Genomic DNA, 17,159 nt, shown 5'->3' on the forward strand with positions numbered 1-17,159 from the left:
TACTAATACCGTCAATAAATTTAATTCATTATTTAACCGGGAATAGACTGAAGTCCCATGGGGGCTTACATCGCAAAAAAGGCTTAGGTGGGTCAGAGGCAGAAGATTCACATCTTCCTTGTTCCTCTCCCGAAGCAAAAATTTGAGGCCATGAGACCTAACGGGTTGAACAAACATTTCTGAGAGCAAAAGGGTCTGTCGAACTCACAAATTAAAAACTTGACTTTTGAATTCCAACAAAGTGATGCAAGAGTTAAAGAATTTTATGGTAGAAAGACCAACTATTTGCCGTTTTTTCTTGTTCGTCCCCTTATGAGTCATATCCTTCTTTGAAAAGACTTGCATACAACTTCACATATGGGTCAATTTACTTCCATAATGCATGAATTAAGGTTCATTTCCAATTGTAAAGACTCAAATACTCCTATTAATCAAAATAAAGAACCGGACATTAATATCTAACAGATCATTATCTGAAAGCTTTCTGCTCTTACTAAATAAGAACAGTGAGCCAAGAAGTTTTTTTTAATGAAAGTAAAGAACGACATTGAAATTAAAACTAGCGGAAATATTTATGTATTTGGTGGGAAAACGGGTGGAGGCTGCTCCCGGCTCCTTACGCTAAGTTTTCATTGTGCTATGGTGAACGTACTTTTGAGTGTGCAAGCGTGCTTGAACAGTTGATCTTCAAGCCTTGAGGACAAAAAGCCAAAACTCAATCGTAAAGAACTGGGATAGGAGCCAAAAAGTTTTTTTAATGAAAGTAAAGAACGACACTAAAATTAAAATTAGCGGAAATATTTATGTATTTGGTGGGAAGACGGGTGGGGGCTGCTCCTGGCTCCTTACGCTAAGTTTTCATTGTGCTATGGTGAACGTATTTTTGAGTGTGCAAGCGTGCTTGAACAGTTGATCTTCAAGCCTTGGGGACAAAAATCTAAAACTTAATCGTAAAGAACTAGGATTGATGATGGGGCAGTCCTCCTCATATGTGATGAATTTCTGCTCATTTTAGGTTTTAGTGTTGCCTTTAATTTGATAATAAAACTTTGGTATTTAGCTTTTGCTTTTTAATGCCATAGTCAGCGCTTTCCTTTGGGTGAAGCTACCAAACAATCAAAAATGACGCTTTAAAATAAAGTAAAACTTTTCCAGAACAATACTTCACGAAAAACAACTTAGTAGCAAAGTGTATTAATACAGAATGAAATCATATATATATATATATATATATATATATATATATATATATATATATATATATATATATATATATATATATATATATATATATATATATATATTTATTGTAGGGGTTCCTTTTACCGACTATATTTTTCTTTAGGGAAGAATGGAATGTAACACGCGAGTATTGCCTCCGAAACATTCAGGTCAAACACATATATTTTCGTCGATAGTTGCTTTAGGATTCTCTTTCGCTTTCACTGCACAATTTCGATTAAGACCCACCAACTTTTGGGGAAGTTCAATTCCTTTTTCTACACCTGTTTTTTTTTATATTCATGTTTCATATTCGTATAACAACGCTTCGAAAATGATAATCATCCCCTAAAAAGCACACGCCTCAGAATATTTATATAGAGGATGGAGTTTCTGAAGTATCATAAATGAATTACAGGGTTATCATTAAGAAGGTTTTCAAGGTGAGTTCTTCTCACAAATCTTTCATTTAGAGGGATGTTTTCCATGGTAGTCAGTCCAGGGGGTTCAATTCCTCCTAGACAATAAGAAAACATTAAGATGTATATGATTAGAAAATGAGCAACGTCCCATTTGAATTTCGGTATAAACGAAGCTCTTCGCTGATAACACTTGTCTCGCCCCCTTCCTGTGAAATTTTCTGGAGGCACTCAGAATAACACACTCCTACGGCCTCTCCACCGCTAAGCCTAAGAATGTAAGCTCTTATGTTACACAGATATTTTTTTCTGCAATAAGAGGGAAGCTATCGCCCCGAGGTCCCCCATATTACACACCTAATCCAAAAACATATTCCTGGGAATAATGCTTCTAATTTTTGTCTGAAGGTTCACGGAGAGTAAGGAAATGTGGAAATAAAAATGTTCTTTTTAAGGCTTCAGGCACACACCCCCTACCAGCCGATCCACTGACGGTCCTCCATAATAGCTAATGGGCAATTGTACATCACTGCACATAATTTTATCAAACCTTAAATGAATTAGCTTAGATAAATCAAACTTTAATTCTAATTAGCCTTTCCTCTATTTCCTAGGGCAATTGGTATCAATCCCTTCATCGCTGGAAAAAAAAAACCATCAGCGATCATTTTTCTCGAAAAAAAAAAGGCATAACTTCGCATTACTGTAAATGTGGGCTTCAGACCTATGCAACAGGATTCTCTGTTATGCTGAATTTGATGGCGTAATTTTCATTAAGATCATTCCCCCCTTTTGGGGGTGTTTTGTTCTTTTTATCAAAAATCAGGCAAATTTTCTGAAGATTTTAGATTTGAGAGGGTAGCCATAAATAATGCGAATTTAACATGTTTACAATCAACATAAAAAGCTGATCCTTTTTATGTATATGTTGTTACCAAAACTCCTTTTCTTATATTTTTGGTTACTATTGGCAAGAGTCACTCCTTACTTATAGTTTGTTACTGCGAACTGTTTTTGTTTTGTTTTTTCAACCTTTGATGTCGTCCATTGGACTTCTCTGAAAAGGGTAGCCTATAAAATTATTTTTGAAGAAAATTGCAGGTAGAATTACATTGTATTATTAGCACAAGTGGACTCTTTTGAACTAAAACGTCCTATAAAGTGAAATCTCACCAGGGATTTTATTTAATGAAAACTAGACTAGTGCCTTTTCGGCTATAGCCCAAATTCTCAGTTTTAATTAGAAGAGTATTCTTCTAAGGATTTCGTCAATAATCTGAAAGCCAGGGGTCGACCATGGGTCTACCGTTTGGCCCTTAAAATAATTGATCAAACAAACTAGGAATGTTTTCTGGGCTCTGAGTTGTGGTTGAACTTACAATTATGCTATTCGCGTTATCTGATGGACATTATTGCAGATTGACAACAATATTTTATCTCTTGCACTAGTTTTAAAACAAACATGCTTCATACCATAGTTTACATATAAGAACAACCCCTGGAGAGGAGGCCCCAGCTTCGTCCCTCCTTGAAGGCAAAGACTACAGGAAAATGCAACTAGTTATTATATTCAGAAAGATATAACAGTGAACTTGTAAAAAAAAAAAAAAAAAATTCTTTTAAGCCTTTGGAAGAGTTTTGTAGGTCTGTAAAATACTTTAAAAAAATTCCACGCGTGTAACTTCAGTCCTACCTTTGACATAGGGCACCAATCATGAAAATCCCCCCCCCCCTCTATCCTTTTTAAGGTTATCCTTAAAACAGTCCCCTAATCATAACTATTACCGAATAAAATTTTCCGAAACAAATCTACAGCCCAATCAAGGGTCTAAATATAAGATAAGATTTATTTCAAAAAAGCGGCTATCACAAGCCCAAAAGGGTCGAATTTGCACTTTAGTGTCAGTACAAAATTATAAAATTGCAATCAATAAAAAGTCAAACGATAAAAACTCGTAAAGTTAAAAAGAGGGAAAACAAAATTAAACAAAAGTCTATCTAGCAAGCATTACAAAGTTCGCAATTGCAAAAAAAAATCCCTGTAAGATAAGTGAGAAGGGGGAAGGAGCTATTGAATTAAAATTTCAACTATGTGAGGGATGAACGTTCTTCCATATCTTTCAAAGGGAAACTTTTATTGGGGCGAGAACGGGAATTTTTCTTGAAACAAAACATGGGGGCGAGTTCGGGGGGGGGGAGTTAAATGATCACTAGGGAAAAGTGAAGTAGTACGAGGGTCATGCACGGCATTGTGGGCAAAACACAACGAAATTTGTGCTCTCCTTTCCTTAAGGGTGATTCTCCGAAAAATATTTGCTCTCCGAAAAAGGGAGATGTAAGGCACTTTACCCTCATTGAAGATAATTCTTCCTCATTGAAGATAATTCTTAGGCACCTGTTTTGAACTGCCTCATTTCTGTCCGACAATTCACTGGATATACCAGGATGCCAAACAGGACAAACGTATTCGAGGGTAAGACGTAGAAAAGAGAGAAAAATCCTTAAACAATACGACTTAGGACATATAAATTTACTAAGGAGTTTGAGGAGAGAAAATGCAGTATTTGTACTTTTTAAGAAATCATTAGCTTGGCAATCCCATTTTAAGTCGCTTGAGATGGTAACACCCTGTAATTTCATAGTATTAACAGACATTTCAGGGGGGATAGGATAGAAGAAAGAAGGGGGAGTTTTTAGGAAACTAATTGTTAAAAGGGTTGACTCTCATATCACTAGCAACAGCTTCTTCTGATATTGACTCCAAGATTTCCCTTGGGTTACTTTTTAGATTTTTGAAACATGTTTCTAAGACAGTTAAATCGTCAACGAATTTCCAACTATCCTGGAAATCGACACCAAGAATGTTTATCATGGTAAGAAATAGAATTGTGCCTAAGAGGGTTCCCTGGGGTACACCATTATAAATTGGGAGGGGATCAGAGTATACGTTCAGGTGTTTGACGACTTGCGTTCTATTAGAAAGGAAGGACGAAATTATTCTTATTAAATAGGGGTCAACTTGGAAGTCATTGGTTAGTTTTTTTTTACTAATGTATTGTGGTTAATTAAATCAAAAGCTTTTTTAAGCCAACTGCGATAACATTGAGCAAGGTCTTGGGTTTTTCAAGTTTATTACATATAGTGTCAAAAAGGTGAACCATATAGTGTGTGGTAGAGGTAGAGTGGAAATTTCCGAAATGCCTTTGGTCAACATTTGGGATTATTTTTACTTTCAACCAATTAGCTAAAAAGCTTTCATATAACTTGGAAAATACCGGAGTAAGAGTAATGGGCCGGACACCAGCAAAATCTTGTTTGCTACCCTTCTTTTTTACGGGAGAAATAAAACCTAATTTCCGACAATCAGGAAACTTACCAGTAGAGGAAATTTTAGACAGGTGCTGCACTTTTTAATTTTTTTAATTTTTGCTTCAACATCTGAGGGCAAAATAATAGGGGAATCGAGAAAGTGTGGATTATAAGATGTATTTATAGAGAGGGGAGGGAGGCATTGAACTACGGAGGAGAGAAATTTACTCAGATCATTGGCTGTAACAAGGGCTCTTCTTGGAAGCCGTTCCCAATTTCATGCCTCTGCTCCCTCCTTAGACTAATTTTGAGGTTTCAGAGACTCTTGAGAAATGATTCCTAACTTTTACTTGATGTAAGTGACAAATTTGAACATACAATTTCGTTCTGTTCGGCTGATTAATAGAAATTTCCAGCATACTAGAAGTAAGTATATCATGGCGGGATTTTGATTCCGGTTAAGAGATTATGCTAAAGCGTCTCAATAACAATCCGAAGAAGAATAAGAGGTAAAATTATAGCAAATTGTATAACTGGCTTTCACATAAAGTGAATATACCACTCGATGCCTTTTTTATGCTCTTTACGAATATAATAATCGCTTCTACCTTAAATTTAAATTTAAGCCCTTTTTAACCTACCCTAGCCTAACCTAAACTAACCTTATTATAAAAAATTTCAGCACTGAGAAAATGTAGTATTATTTTGTCGAAAACGGCGAGAAAACGTAGTATTATTTGGCGGAAACGACGGATAACTCGTACTTTAATTGAAAATTCGTCATTTTTAAGAGCTTAAAAAGTGCTTAAATTTGAAGTTGTAGTAGAAGCGATTATTATATTCGTAAAGAGCATAAAAAAAGGCATCAGTGGTATGTTCGCTTTATTGGTAAGTCAGTTACATGAACTGTCATAATTTTTTGAAAATTTGTCATTTTTAAGAGCTAAAAAAGTGCTTAAATCTCAATTTAAGGTAGAATCCATTATTATATTCATAAAGAGGATAAAAAAAGGCATCGCGTGGTATATTCACTTTATACGAAAGCCAGTTATAAGGGTTATAGGGTTTGAACCTCTCCCCCTCCCGGTACTTTTGCCCAACTCGTAAAAACATGACAAAAATACACACAAACAAATTTTTGGTGCGTTTTTTACAAGTAACATAATAATTGATGAAAACTGCTTCGAAGACATATAAAATTGGAAAAAAAACAACGAAGTTTGATTCAATTAGGCTATGCTTGCTGCATATATACTGTAGAAATTCCATCATTTTTTTGGTTTGTTCCTTTGCATAGCCTAGGGCTATATGAGAACATTAGATGAAGGCTGGGGAGTGAGGATGAATTGTCAAACACGTAAACCAAACGATGAAAATGAGCATAAAATTAGCAATCTGAAAATGTGTCTCTATTTGTTCACGCGTGTCATCTTGTAAAGAGGCCAAATTCTTAACCTTATAGAATACGGCTATGTCTGGTTCTATTCGAAGGGGGGGGGGGGGCTAAATTGTCACAATGTATGAAAGACTGTATTTGGAAAGAATACTTTGTCACTAGTTTTCATTCTGCAACGATAATTGTATGCATATTTGCATGATTGATTTGTTTTCTATTTAAAGAAGGTAACTGAGTACTTACATTCGTAAAGCGGCCAAAAATAAAAGCAAAAAACATTCTATGTAGCAAAAGCACCAAATGGGTTTAGTTTTACAACTGCAAATGTAAAGTTACGGCTGTGTTGTCGGGTAAACCTACCACAATTATACCTTCTGGCACTTATTTATCGGGTAGGATAGTCATTAAGTCAAACTTGAGATGGACAAAAGGTATACAAACTCGGAAAGCTACCGGAAGGATATGTCTAATTATTAAGCTTTTTTAACGGTTGAGCATATTATGAACCGGAAGGACAAAAAACATATTGCATCGGTTTACTTGATCAAATTGTACTCCCATTCAGCTGCCATATATATGGGAATAATAGACTGGCCGTGGCACCCAAGGACCACGGCCACCTTGGCAACCGTGGCACCCAAGGGGAGGGGGAGGGTTAGGTGGTTTGACTTCCCCCAAATATTTTTCCGACTCGTAACAAAAATGAATACAAACAAATTTTTGATGTGTTTTTAAAAGTTTTCTTTTGTAAAACATCCCCCTAAAAATTCCTTTTGTAAGCCCCCCTCGAAAAAATCCTGGATACGGCCCTGCTGGCATCCCATTATTCAAACCACTTGTCTTAGACAGGGCAAGAATCCTACACAATACGTTAATCTTCGTGTAGTACGTCACTTTTGCCGTTTTTATTGGATGAAGTTCAAGCCTATGATGAATGCAGGTAATTAAGATTCATGTAATGTATAATATCCGCCAAGAATTAATTCCACCAGCTAGTTCATGTTTATCCATATTTCTACACTTTTTATGATTAAACATGTCCAAGTATTTTACATCTCGTGTTTTTTTTAATCCTATTGATGAAAGGTTCAGGAATATCAAACTTAGTCGAAAAACTATGTTTTCATAATTTACTACGCATACGAAAAGGTGTGTCGGATTCAGATTGAGATAAATAGGGAAGTAGCAAAGACTATTCAAGACTGAATTAGGACTTTCCTTTTATGCAAAAGTCTCAAAGCCAGTAATACAACCATCCATTGCACTCCCGGCCAAAGGCAGAAAATCAAGAGATCGATACCTGTACTATACAGCAGTGTTGCCAAGTTGCCCACTTTTCGTGTGAAATGTACTCTTTTTTTTCATTGCACTCTTTCACTCCACGGTCCAGATTTTCACTCTTTTTGTCCATTATTTGTTCTTTGTGCTCTTTTATGAAATCATGATAGAAAAGTTATAAGTGAAATAAAAAACTGCGGATTAAATTGTTTAAGGGGAACAGATAGAACAGCTAGCCAGTATGATTTCCGCTATCTCAGCCTGGGTCGTCTCCCAGGTGTCTTTCTGGTATTTTCAACCACTTACGAAGAAGTAGATCTAAGCATAAATAACAAGTGAAAACATACTTGAACGCTAAAGCTTAAAAAAGTTAAAGCCTATCTAAAGACAGTATGATTAATACTAAACTTAATAGTGAAACAGATATTCAAATAAGCTATTTACTTCGTAAAACATTTGCTTTTTTGTTATAAAGCGTACTCACTGCGATACCTATCAGTGTTTTTTGACAGAATTCGGCCAAGACAGTGTTCAGGCTCTGATGATCATTCTGATGATTTATTTTTTTCATCTGATTTTTAGAATAATCCCTTTGAATCACGATCGCAACAAACGAATATTCAAAAAATAGTCAAAGATATCACTTCTTTCGTCGAACTTTCTAGTCCAAAAGGGAGTTAGAATTAGTTCATAGTATTCAAACGGGGTCTTAGCCATTCCCACATGAAGTCACCCTGGATACTTTGAGATAAATTGAGATGAGTTTCATAGCGAATGAATATAAGAAACTAGTCTATATTGTCTTGCCAAAAGCAAGAATCTGAGACCCCCCCCCCCGAAAAAAAGAGTGAGATTTCTCCTTGGAAAAGATCTGTGAGGTCTTTTGAGAGATAAAGACCTTTTCATTCAGGAGTTTGTCACAGGACTTGATCAAATCGTCATCTAAGAGGTTAAAAAAAAGAAGGAATACACTGAGATCAACTAACAAATCAATATTTCTGGACAATAAAAGTTGATTATTCACTGTATCTTGTTCTTTCGACAGAGACAACTTTTAAAATGAATAATCTTATTCATGCCATTCAAATATGATAAAGGAGCCTTAATTGGACTGTTTTCACCCGAGTTAACTGTGGCGTCATCTTTTTTTGCAAAACTCGTAGCATTAAATTTGCTCGGAAGAACACCAGATGACAGACCACTGCCCCAAGAGCTCTTGTCTAACTGTAAGAAGCGGAAGCGATGCCGCAAGCGTGGCGGCAAACAAGGTCAGCTGATGATCCCAGTTATCGTTTCATTAAGATCAACTAGTCTTGCTCCGAAAACCTCACCCCATCAACGTATCCTTGTTAAGATAGACTGTTCTAAAAATGCCAATATGCCATCTCTTATTCCTTTCAATCAAGCTCCGGTATGTTCGACTAGTATTGATCAGCTTCCCCCCCCCCTATTAAGGTCAGTGACTTTTAATTCGAAAAATAGAATGCCGAATTTTCTCGTTATAAACTGCCAGTCATAGTGTAACAAGATGGAAGAATTTGAAGTTATTGTCCGTCAAAATAGTATCCCAGTATCGCAGTTACAGAAACTTGGAATCTTGATAGGTTGTCAGGTCATATGGCAGGCTACGAAATTTTCCTGAGCACACGTGCTGATCGAGGTGAGCACAGACTAGGCGGAGGTGTTGCCTTGTACATACGGAAAGACATCCCTTGCAAATTATTACCGGAATTATTTGATCCAGCTCATGAAGTAATCTGGGCTATTTGCAAACCTAAATCTCTTCCCCGTCGCTTTTCTTGTATTATAGTCGCTTCAGTATATTACCCGGAAAGTGCCAGAAACCAGGGTGACTTGGTTTTCCACCTCCAAACGACTATTGATCACCTGAGAAGTATATACAGTAGCCCTGCTTTTATTGTAGGAGGAGACTTTAACCAAACCAAGAAGAGTTGGTTATCATCTTGTTTGTCTTTAAAGCAAGTAGTACATATACCCACCCACTCTTTGGGGGGCATATTGGACCTTATACTCACAAATTGTGATGATTTTTACTCCCCTCCCTTTTCTCTTGGTCCCGTTGGCATGTCAGACCACAACGCAATTCTCTGGAAAGCAAGAGAGTCTTTACCAAAGCCCAAACTATCCCGTGTCACTGTTCGTCCTTGTACGGAGTCGGCCATCTGTGAATACGGTCGATGGATTGGCACATATGACTTCCCCGAAGTGTACAATACCGAGCTCTTGGAAACTAAGGTATCCGATTTCAATGCCAAGTTATACAGTCAATACCTAAAGATCTTTACAACAAAATCATTTGTTGTTAGTGAATACGACAAACCATGGATATTTCCAGCTATTAAATCACTAATAAAAGAGAGGTCTCGCCTCTACTCCCGTGGTGATATTATCAACGGCAAGAAAATGCGAAATCAAATAGTCTCTTCGGTAAAGAAAGCCAAAGCTCGCTATGGTCGTGAAACCATGCCCTCCCAATTACTTACTTCAGACCCCAAAAAGTGGCACAACGCTGTGAAAAAAGTGGCCGGCCAAGCTTTTGACAGCAGTGTAAAGATCAGCAATGATGGTGGGTCCTTAATCAGTACAGAAAAAGTGAGTGAATTCTTCACCAAGATCTGCACTACCTATCCAACTATTACGGCTCATGAAAAGTTCACCATACTTGAAAAATGTGAGCCTGAGAACAACATAATAGTCAGTGAGTTTGACGTTTACACGGAATTACGGAAGATCAAACCGAATACATCTTCATACCCTGGTGAATTACCTGCCAAACTGCTACGTGAATATGCAGCCTTCATAGCATTACCACTATCCAGCATCATTAACGAGTGTTTTGCTCCTGGCTATTTCCCGTCACAGTGGAAAAGGGCCTATATTAGAATTATTCCAAAAAAGCGCGCTCCTAGTGCATGCGACGATCTCCGCCCAATCTTACTTACACCTTGTTTGGCGAAAGTAACTGAGGCATTTATACTCAAGTTTCTTCTGAAACAAATTCATGGGCGTATTGATAAATTCCAGTACGGTGGACTCCCCAAGTGTAGTACTACAATCTACCTAGTACGGATGTTTGACTGTGTCCTCCAATTGCTTGAAAAAGATAGCTGTTTCGTTGAAATTTGCGCAGTAGATTTCCGAAAGGCCTTTGACCTAATCCGCTACCTGACTGCAGGCATGAATCTCCAGGAAATGGGGGCTAAACGACGCACCCTTGGCCTTGTACTTAACTTCTTAACTGGCCGAAAACAAAAAGTCTTTGCACTCCACGAAAACGATTCGGATTCATCATGGTCAGATACTTCTTGCGGGGCCCCACAAGGCACGAAATTAGCTGGAATAATTTTCCTGGCTGTAATTAATTCCCTACTTAATCATCACGACGACCGTTACAAGTTTGTAGATGATCTGTCCATAGTGCTCGCTTACCTGGTCGAAAACACTATCATAACAAAGCAGTTTTCAGATCAGTTATTTGATCAGCTAAAGACCGAATGCTCAAGTCATGATCTTACCATTAATGTAGCCAAGTCGAAGATAATTCGTTTCAACCCTCTGAAGCGGAATTTAGACGTGTCTCTAGTCCCTTTCCCGATTGTGAGCGAAATAAAAATCTTAGGAGTAACTTTCACTAGTGACTGTAGTTTCAGTGCCCATTTTAATTTAACCGTCCACAAGGCTAATGCAAGCCTTCAGACACTTACCAAAATGAGGCGTTTTGGGTGTGATACTGAAAGTCTTCTCCAAGCCTACATGTGTTATGTTCGCCCGTTGCTTGAGTACGCGTGCCCGGTGTGGGGTCCATCTGCTATCCGCACAGCATACCTATTACGCGACATAGAGTGCGTCCAGAAAAGAGCAACAAGGATTATACTCCGAAACCGTGACATACCCTATGATCAAGCCCTCACTAAATTAAATTTATCCCCACTTAAATCCCGGCTTGAACACCTTATCCAGCAATTTGGAAAATCCGTCCTAGCCAATAAGAGCCACCGATCGATACTACCCGAACCAGCCCCTCCCAATAGCCGAACTCGGTTACAAAATAAACTTGTACCCCCTAAAGTACGAACTAATCGTTACGTCGTAGTCGTAGTGTGTGATTTTTGTTTAAATGTATGATTTTTGTGAAAAAACTGAATTTAGCAATGCTACGATAGTTTTTAAATATACCGATCTCTCTCTCTCTCTCTCTCTCTCTCTCTCTCTCTCTCTCTCTCTCTCTCTCTCTCTCTCTCTCTCTCTTTCTCTCTCTCCCAATACAGTGTTCAGGCTCTGACGATCATTTAGGCGTTTTGGATAACATTTCCAAGTTCTCTTGCCACTCATATTTTTCGCCTTTTGTTACTCGCTACAAAACTGTACGGATTGCAAAGTCTAACTGTAGTTTCTATTCATGAAATTTGAAAAAATTGACAATTGAATTGAAATTTAAAATTCTCAATTTTTACAAGAAAGTTAAAGATAAAGTGTAATTTAAAGTCAAAATACGGCCATGAACAAAAAAAACAACAAATATTATGAATTTTATCAGCGATCATCAGAAAACACTTTAATGAAATACTGCATTTATCTAATACTAGGACTTCATACATAGTGCTAATAAACGTACATCAGTGATCATTACAAAACACTTAATTGAAACACTACATCTACATAATACTAGGATTTTTTTTTTAGTAAACGTGATCTCCAGACACCTCGCCATTCTAAAAATAAACTTTGGTAATGTACTATTTAAGACATCTGGAAGCATCAACTCAGTCTTTCCAAATATCCTTTAGATAGCCCAGGCACCAGCTCAAACAATGCACCAAATCATCCTCCTTAACTTTGCAAAGCGGGCAAGTATACTTGTCTTCTTCCCGTCTTCTTTCTTTTGACTGTCTTTTAAACCTTGCGCTAAATGGATGGTAATTAGCCCTGAGCATCCTCAAATTCAGATATTTAGCTGGTAAATACGGATTAAAGTAGAACTTCTGCCCATAAACTACCATAACCTCCTTATAAAATTTTAATATTTTCGATTTCTTTAGCTCCTCACTCCATTTTTCGATCATTTGGTTCTCTACTGCGATCTTAATCTCATTCTCCCAATTTGTATTTATATCTATTGGTCCTCTACTTTCATTCCAAACAAAGGAAATCCCTGTTTCATCTAAGATGTCTTTTATCTTTAGTAGCTACGATCTTCTTGCCCCTGTTATAGTAAATCTTCATAAGATGCCTTAAGAAACCTATCATTCAGCAACTGAGCAATTCTCAGCCAAAATTTTGTCATTGAGACTAGTCTGTAATTGTGATTACTTTGAGACTACTCACAAATTGTTTCACAAACAATTTGTAAAGTTGCTGATGTTGTCTTAGGAAGAGTGTTAAGACTGCAACTAGGAATATTAGTGAAAAAGCCTTATGTTTAACCGGGAGTAGAAAGGGTGTGTACAAGAATCATTTGAGAGATAGGTCGTATGAAAACAAAAGGAACATAAAGAAAGTGGAGAAAGCATTAAAATATGAAATAAGGAGATGTGAAGTGGAGGCCATGGATAAAATTGCTGAGGATCTGGAAGATGCAGCTAGACGACATGATAGTAAAATATTATACTGGCAAATTAACAAATTAAAAGGGTGTAGTCAATCCGGATTAGTCCCAGTTAAAGATAGGAATGGGGCCACAATTAGTGATAAGGAAAAAGTTAAAGAACATTTTGAGAATGTGCTAAAATGAGATACAGTTGCAGGAAAAGATATAGATGAAAATGAAAAAGTTTGTGATACCTTGGATGTGAAGGAAGATTTGTTTTGTGAGGAAGAATTAGCGACAGTACTAAAATGATTAAAAAATGATAAGGTTCCAGGTGCTGATAGTGTGATAAAAAGGTTTCTTAAATATGGTGGCTCTGAGGTTAGAAATAAGCTACTGAAGACTATGAATATGATTTTTGAAAAAGGGGAAGTGCCTAATGATTTTAGGAAAACCTTAATTAAACCACTGTATAAAAAAGATGACAAGAGTGAGTCTCGTAATCGTCGAGAAATTAGTCTGGTCTCTGTAGGTAGCAAATTATTTAGTAATATGATACTTTTTAGACTGAGAGATGCTGTAGACAAAGCTTTAAGGGAAGAACAGTGCGGTTTTAGAAAAGGTAGAGGATGTGTCGACCAAGTTTTCACTCTTAGGTTAATAATTGAGAAGTCTCTTCGTTGTCAAACACATTTGGTCCTCAGTTTTATCGATTATGAGCAAACTTTCGATTCTGTTGATAGAAGAGCTTAAGCAAAGGTCTTATCTTTATATGGTATACCAAAAAAAATACATTAAAGTGATTTGTGCTATGTACGAGAATAATTTTGCTGTGGTTAAGGTAGGAAATGCGGTTAGCAACTGGTTTTGTATTAAATGAGGAGTTAAGCAGGGTTGTGTTCTATCCCCCTTTATATGGATCATTTTGATGGACTTCATGTTAAGGAGCACAGGAAAGTCGATTGGAGACCAAGGCATCAAATGGGGAGGAAAAACGCTCTTGGACTTAGATTATGCTTATGATTTAAGAATATTTGTTGAAAGTGTGAGCAAAATGAATGAATTTTTTAGAGGTTTTGTGAGTTCAGGGTGCTAGAATAGGCTTGAAAATTAATGTTAAGAACTGTTTTAATATGTAGAGTTAAGAGAAAGAGTCAAACTTTAGCGTAAAGAGCGGGGCGTTGAGGAGGAAAAGCTTCTTTCACATACGGAGTAATTTCTGTTCGTTGTTGCTCCTTACTTTCATTTAAAAAAAAAACTTTTTTTTTGTTTAATTTCTGGACGTTTTTGAATTGATGCATGTTTTGATCTTGGCTCTCCGCACATAAATAATTAAAACGAAATTTGCATATTAATTTTTTTTTTTGGCTAAATGGCTTTCTCATAGTTTTAATCGCAAGATTTTGAGAAAAAAGGAGAGAGGGAGGAAGCCTAGTTGCCCTCCAATTATTTGATTACTTAAAAAGGCAACTAGAACTTTTAATTTTTTACGAACATTTTCATTAGTAAAAAATATACGTAATTTACGAATTAACTTACGCAGTGAACTTCTATATTCGTATGTTTTTATTGCGTATATGAGGGAGTTCACCCCCTCGTCGATACCTCGCTCTTTGCACTAAAGCTTAAATTCTGTCCCAATTCCTAAAGAATGACCCTTGAATCACAAAGGCCGTAGAATAAATAGTTGAAATTACTAAAAATACTTTAGCGTAAAGAGCAGGGTATTACGAGGAGATAACCCCTCATATGCGCAATAATTTCTGCTCGTTTTAAGTTTTAATGCTGCTCCTCACTTTCAGTAGAAAAAAACTTCTCATATTTATTTTTTCATTGTTTTTTTAAATAATGCTAAAAAATCCTGCGCCCCCTTCATTGAAAGTCTCTTCCCCCATGAGAAGTTTTTCCATGGAAAGATCCTCCCACGTACCCCCCCCCACCTCAACTCTCCCTCCCAAACCAAAAAAATCCCCCTGAAAACGTCCGTACACTTCCCAGTAACCATTACTATATGTAAACACAGGTCAAAGTTTGTAACTTGCGACCCCTCCCACGGGGACTGCGGGGGAGTAAGTCGTCCCCAAAGGCATAGTTACTAGGTTTTTCGACTATGGCGAATAAAATGGTTATCTCAGAATTTTGATCCGGTGACTTTGGGGAAAAATATTGAAAAGATTCGAACCCCCTTTTATTTAGCTTTAAGATGACTATACACATAATGGGGACATTTAATAATAGAAGAACCAAGCCCTCTTTTCATAGCTTCTGACAAATTCTGGGCAAATACACACGAATCAAATGCTCCAGCTATTTAACATTAAAAAGGGCATAAAGAGCATGCTCCCGACTTAATTCTTTCTGTAAACCAAACTGATGCGGAGGAGCCTAACACTTACAAGAAATTTCACTGAGAAGAATAGACTTAAAAATTTTGAACGAGGCTCACGAAACGGTTATAGGCCGGCGGTATGATTGACAATCTTCAAGATCTTTTTTCCCTTTTTGTGAAAAGAAGGGATCTGGCCAATGCAAAACTGTTGTGGCACCATACCTGAAGAAATTGGCATTTGGAACAACAGCAATAACAAGCAAATCACTAGCATTTCCGAAATGTTTAGCGGAGAGCGGAGACCAGATCAACACCAGTGGATGTTTTTCTTGATCTTTCTTAAAGCAAGCTTTACATCAGAAGTAGTAACTACAATGGTAGACTGCTGGAATTTAGCCAAAATAGTGTCAAGCTCTTTTTCAAATTTACTTTCGCTTGACAGATCAGGTGGCGAAAACTTACTTTTATAATAATCAACCCACTTAATTTCAGAAATATTACAAGCAGAGTTACACTCGGAACGTTTAAGACTTTTCCACAAAACAGAAGGATCACTCGCTATATTGTCGACATTTTTTTTTGTATCAACATGATTTTGTGGTCCTTAAGAGATCTTGCATTTTTTTTTGTTCTTAAACGCAAATTGTTTACTATTCCAGAACGCGATCTATCACATTCATTCCAAATTCGGAGCCATAGCTTAGCTGATTCACATGCTGAAACAAGATTTAAGCTTTTTGACCAATCAGTCACTAGGCCTACTGATTTTTTGCGGACACGTCTAGTTGGAAACGCAATAAGCTCTGCACATCGAAATCCGTGATTCATTTCCGCAAAATAACTGGTAATCTGAATTTCAATCTCACGCTCACTAAGATAAGAACTGTAGTCGGGGCTAAGGAGATGGAATGGAACCTTGATTTTATTAATTAGCGAGTCACACTCTAACATAAATGACTGGCGATTAATGTGGCTCCAATCTTGGATATCGAACCACTTTTTGAAGTTAGAAGTTTTGATAGCATTAATGCACTCTATATATACACAGAACGAAAGGGGATCAGAGCAAAAGCCTTCACGCAAGACTGTGGCCTGGTTTAAGGGAAAAGAAGAGACAATATGATCGAGGTTCGACGTTGAGGAAGTAGTGCTTATATGATTAAAATTTTCATCTTTTTCAACTAGAGTAAAATGGTGGAATGGAGCTTCAGAGCAACTGACTCCTTGGGAGCGTTTAGTGTGTCAAGTCACAATTAAAGTCACCAATGATTAAAGCGCGAGAATCAGATGACTTCTCCACTTTCTTGACGAGTAAGCACAATTTTTCAAGCACTTAGAAACTATGAATCAGAGTTTTCATTGGGGTAATTCGTCGGGAGGTAAATGTTTATTATCGAAATATCCAGGCAAGATATTGCAAGAATATGATCGCCAGATTCAATCTGATTCCATGTGGAAGTAGTCAGAAAGGCAAGGACACATAAGGGGCGTCCACGTGCTGCCATATATATTGCTGGGGAGAAAAATACAAGGCAATCGGGTGAAATTTTTAGAAGCTCTTTCTTATCTGTTGAAAGAAAATGTTCTTGAAGACATACCGCATCATATTTTTTGAATAATTGGCTCAAAATTGAAATTTTATCAGCGACTTTGCCATTT

At 37.1% G+C, this 17,159-nt stretch overlaps 2 protein-coding genes across 2 annotated transcripts in view; one reads left to right on the forward strand and one right to left on the reverse strand.

Moving 5' to 3' along the window:
• The window catches only part of LOC136038718 (mitogen-activated protein kinase kinase kinase 12-like), a 68,765-nt gene extending 62,057 nt beyond the window's left edge, over nt 1-6,708 (reverse strand). Inside the window, exon 1 of the mRNA XM_065722046.1 lies at nt 6,589-6,708. The gene's annotated coding sequence lies outside the window, so the exon portion shown is untranslated. The remainder of the gene's footprint in view (nt 1-6,588) is intronic.
• Nucleotides 6,709-8,698: 1,990 nt separating this feature from the next.
• Nucleotides 8,699-16,757, forward strand: LOC136038394 (uncharacterized). The gene is made up of 3 exons (XM_065721465.1): nt 8,699-9,034; nt 9,187-10,866; nt 16,686-16,757. The coding sequence occupies exons 1-3, from the start codon at nt 8,699-8,701 to the stop codon at nt 16,755-16,757; spliced, it is 2,088 nt and encodes a 695-aa protein (XP_065577537.1).
• The last annotated feature ends 402 nt before the right edge of the window (nt 16,758-17,159 follow it).

Source organism: Artemia franciscana, chromosome 18, assembly GCF_032884065.1.
Source record: "Artemia franciscana chromosome 18, ASM3288406v1, whole genome shotgun sequence".
Classification (NCBI taxonomy): domain Eukaryota; kingdom Metazoa; phylum Arthropoda; class Branchiopoda; order Anostraca; family Artemiidae; genus Artemia; species Artemia franciscana.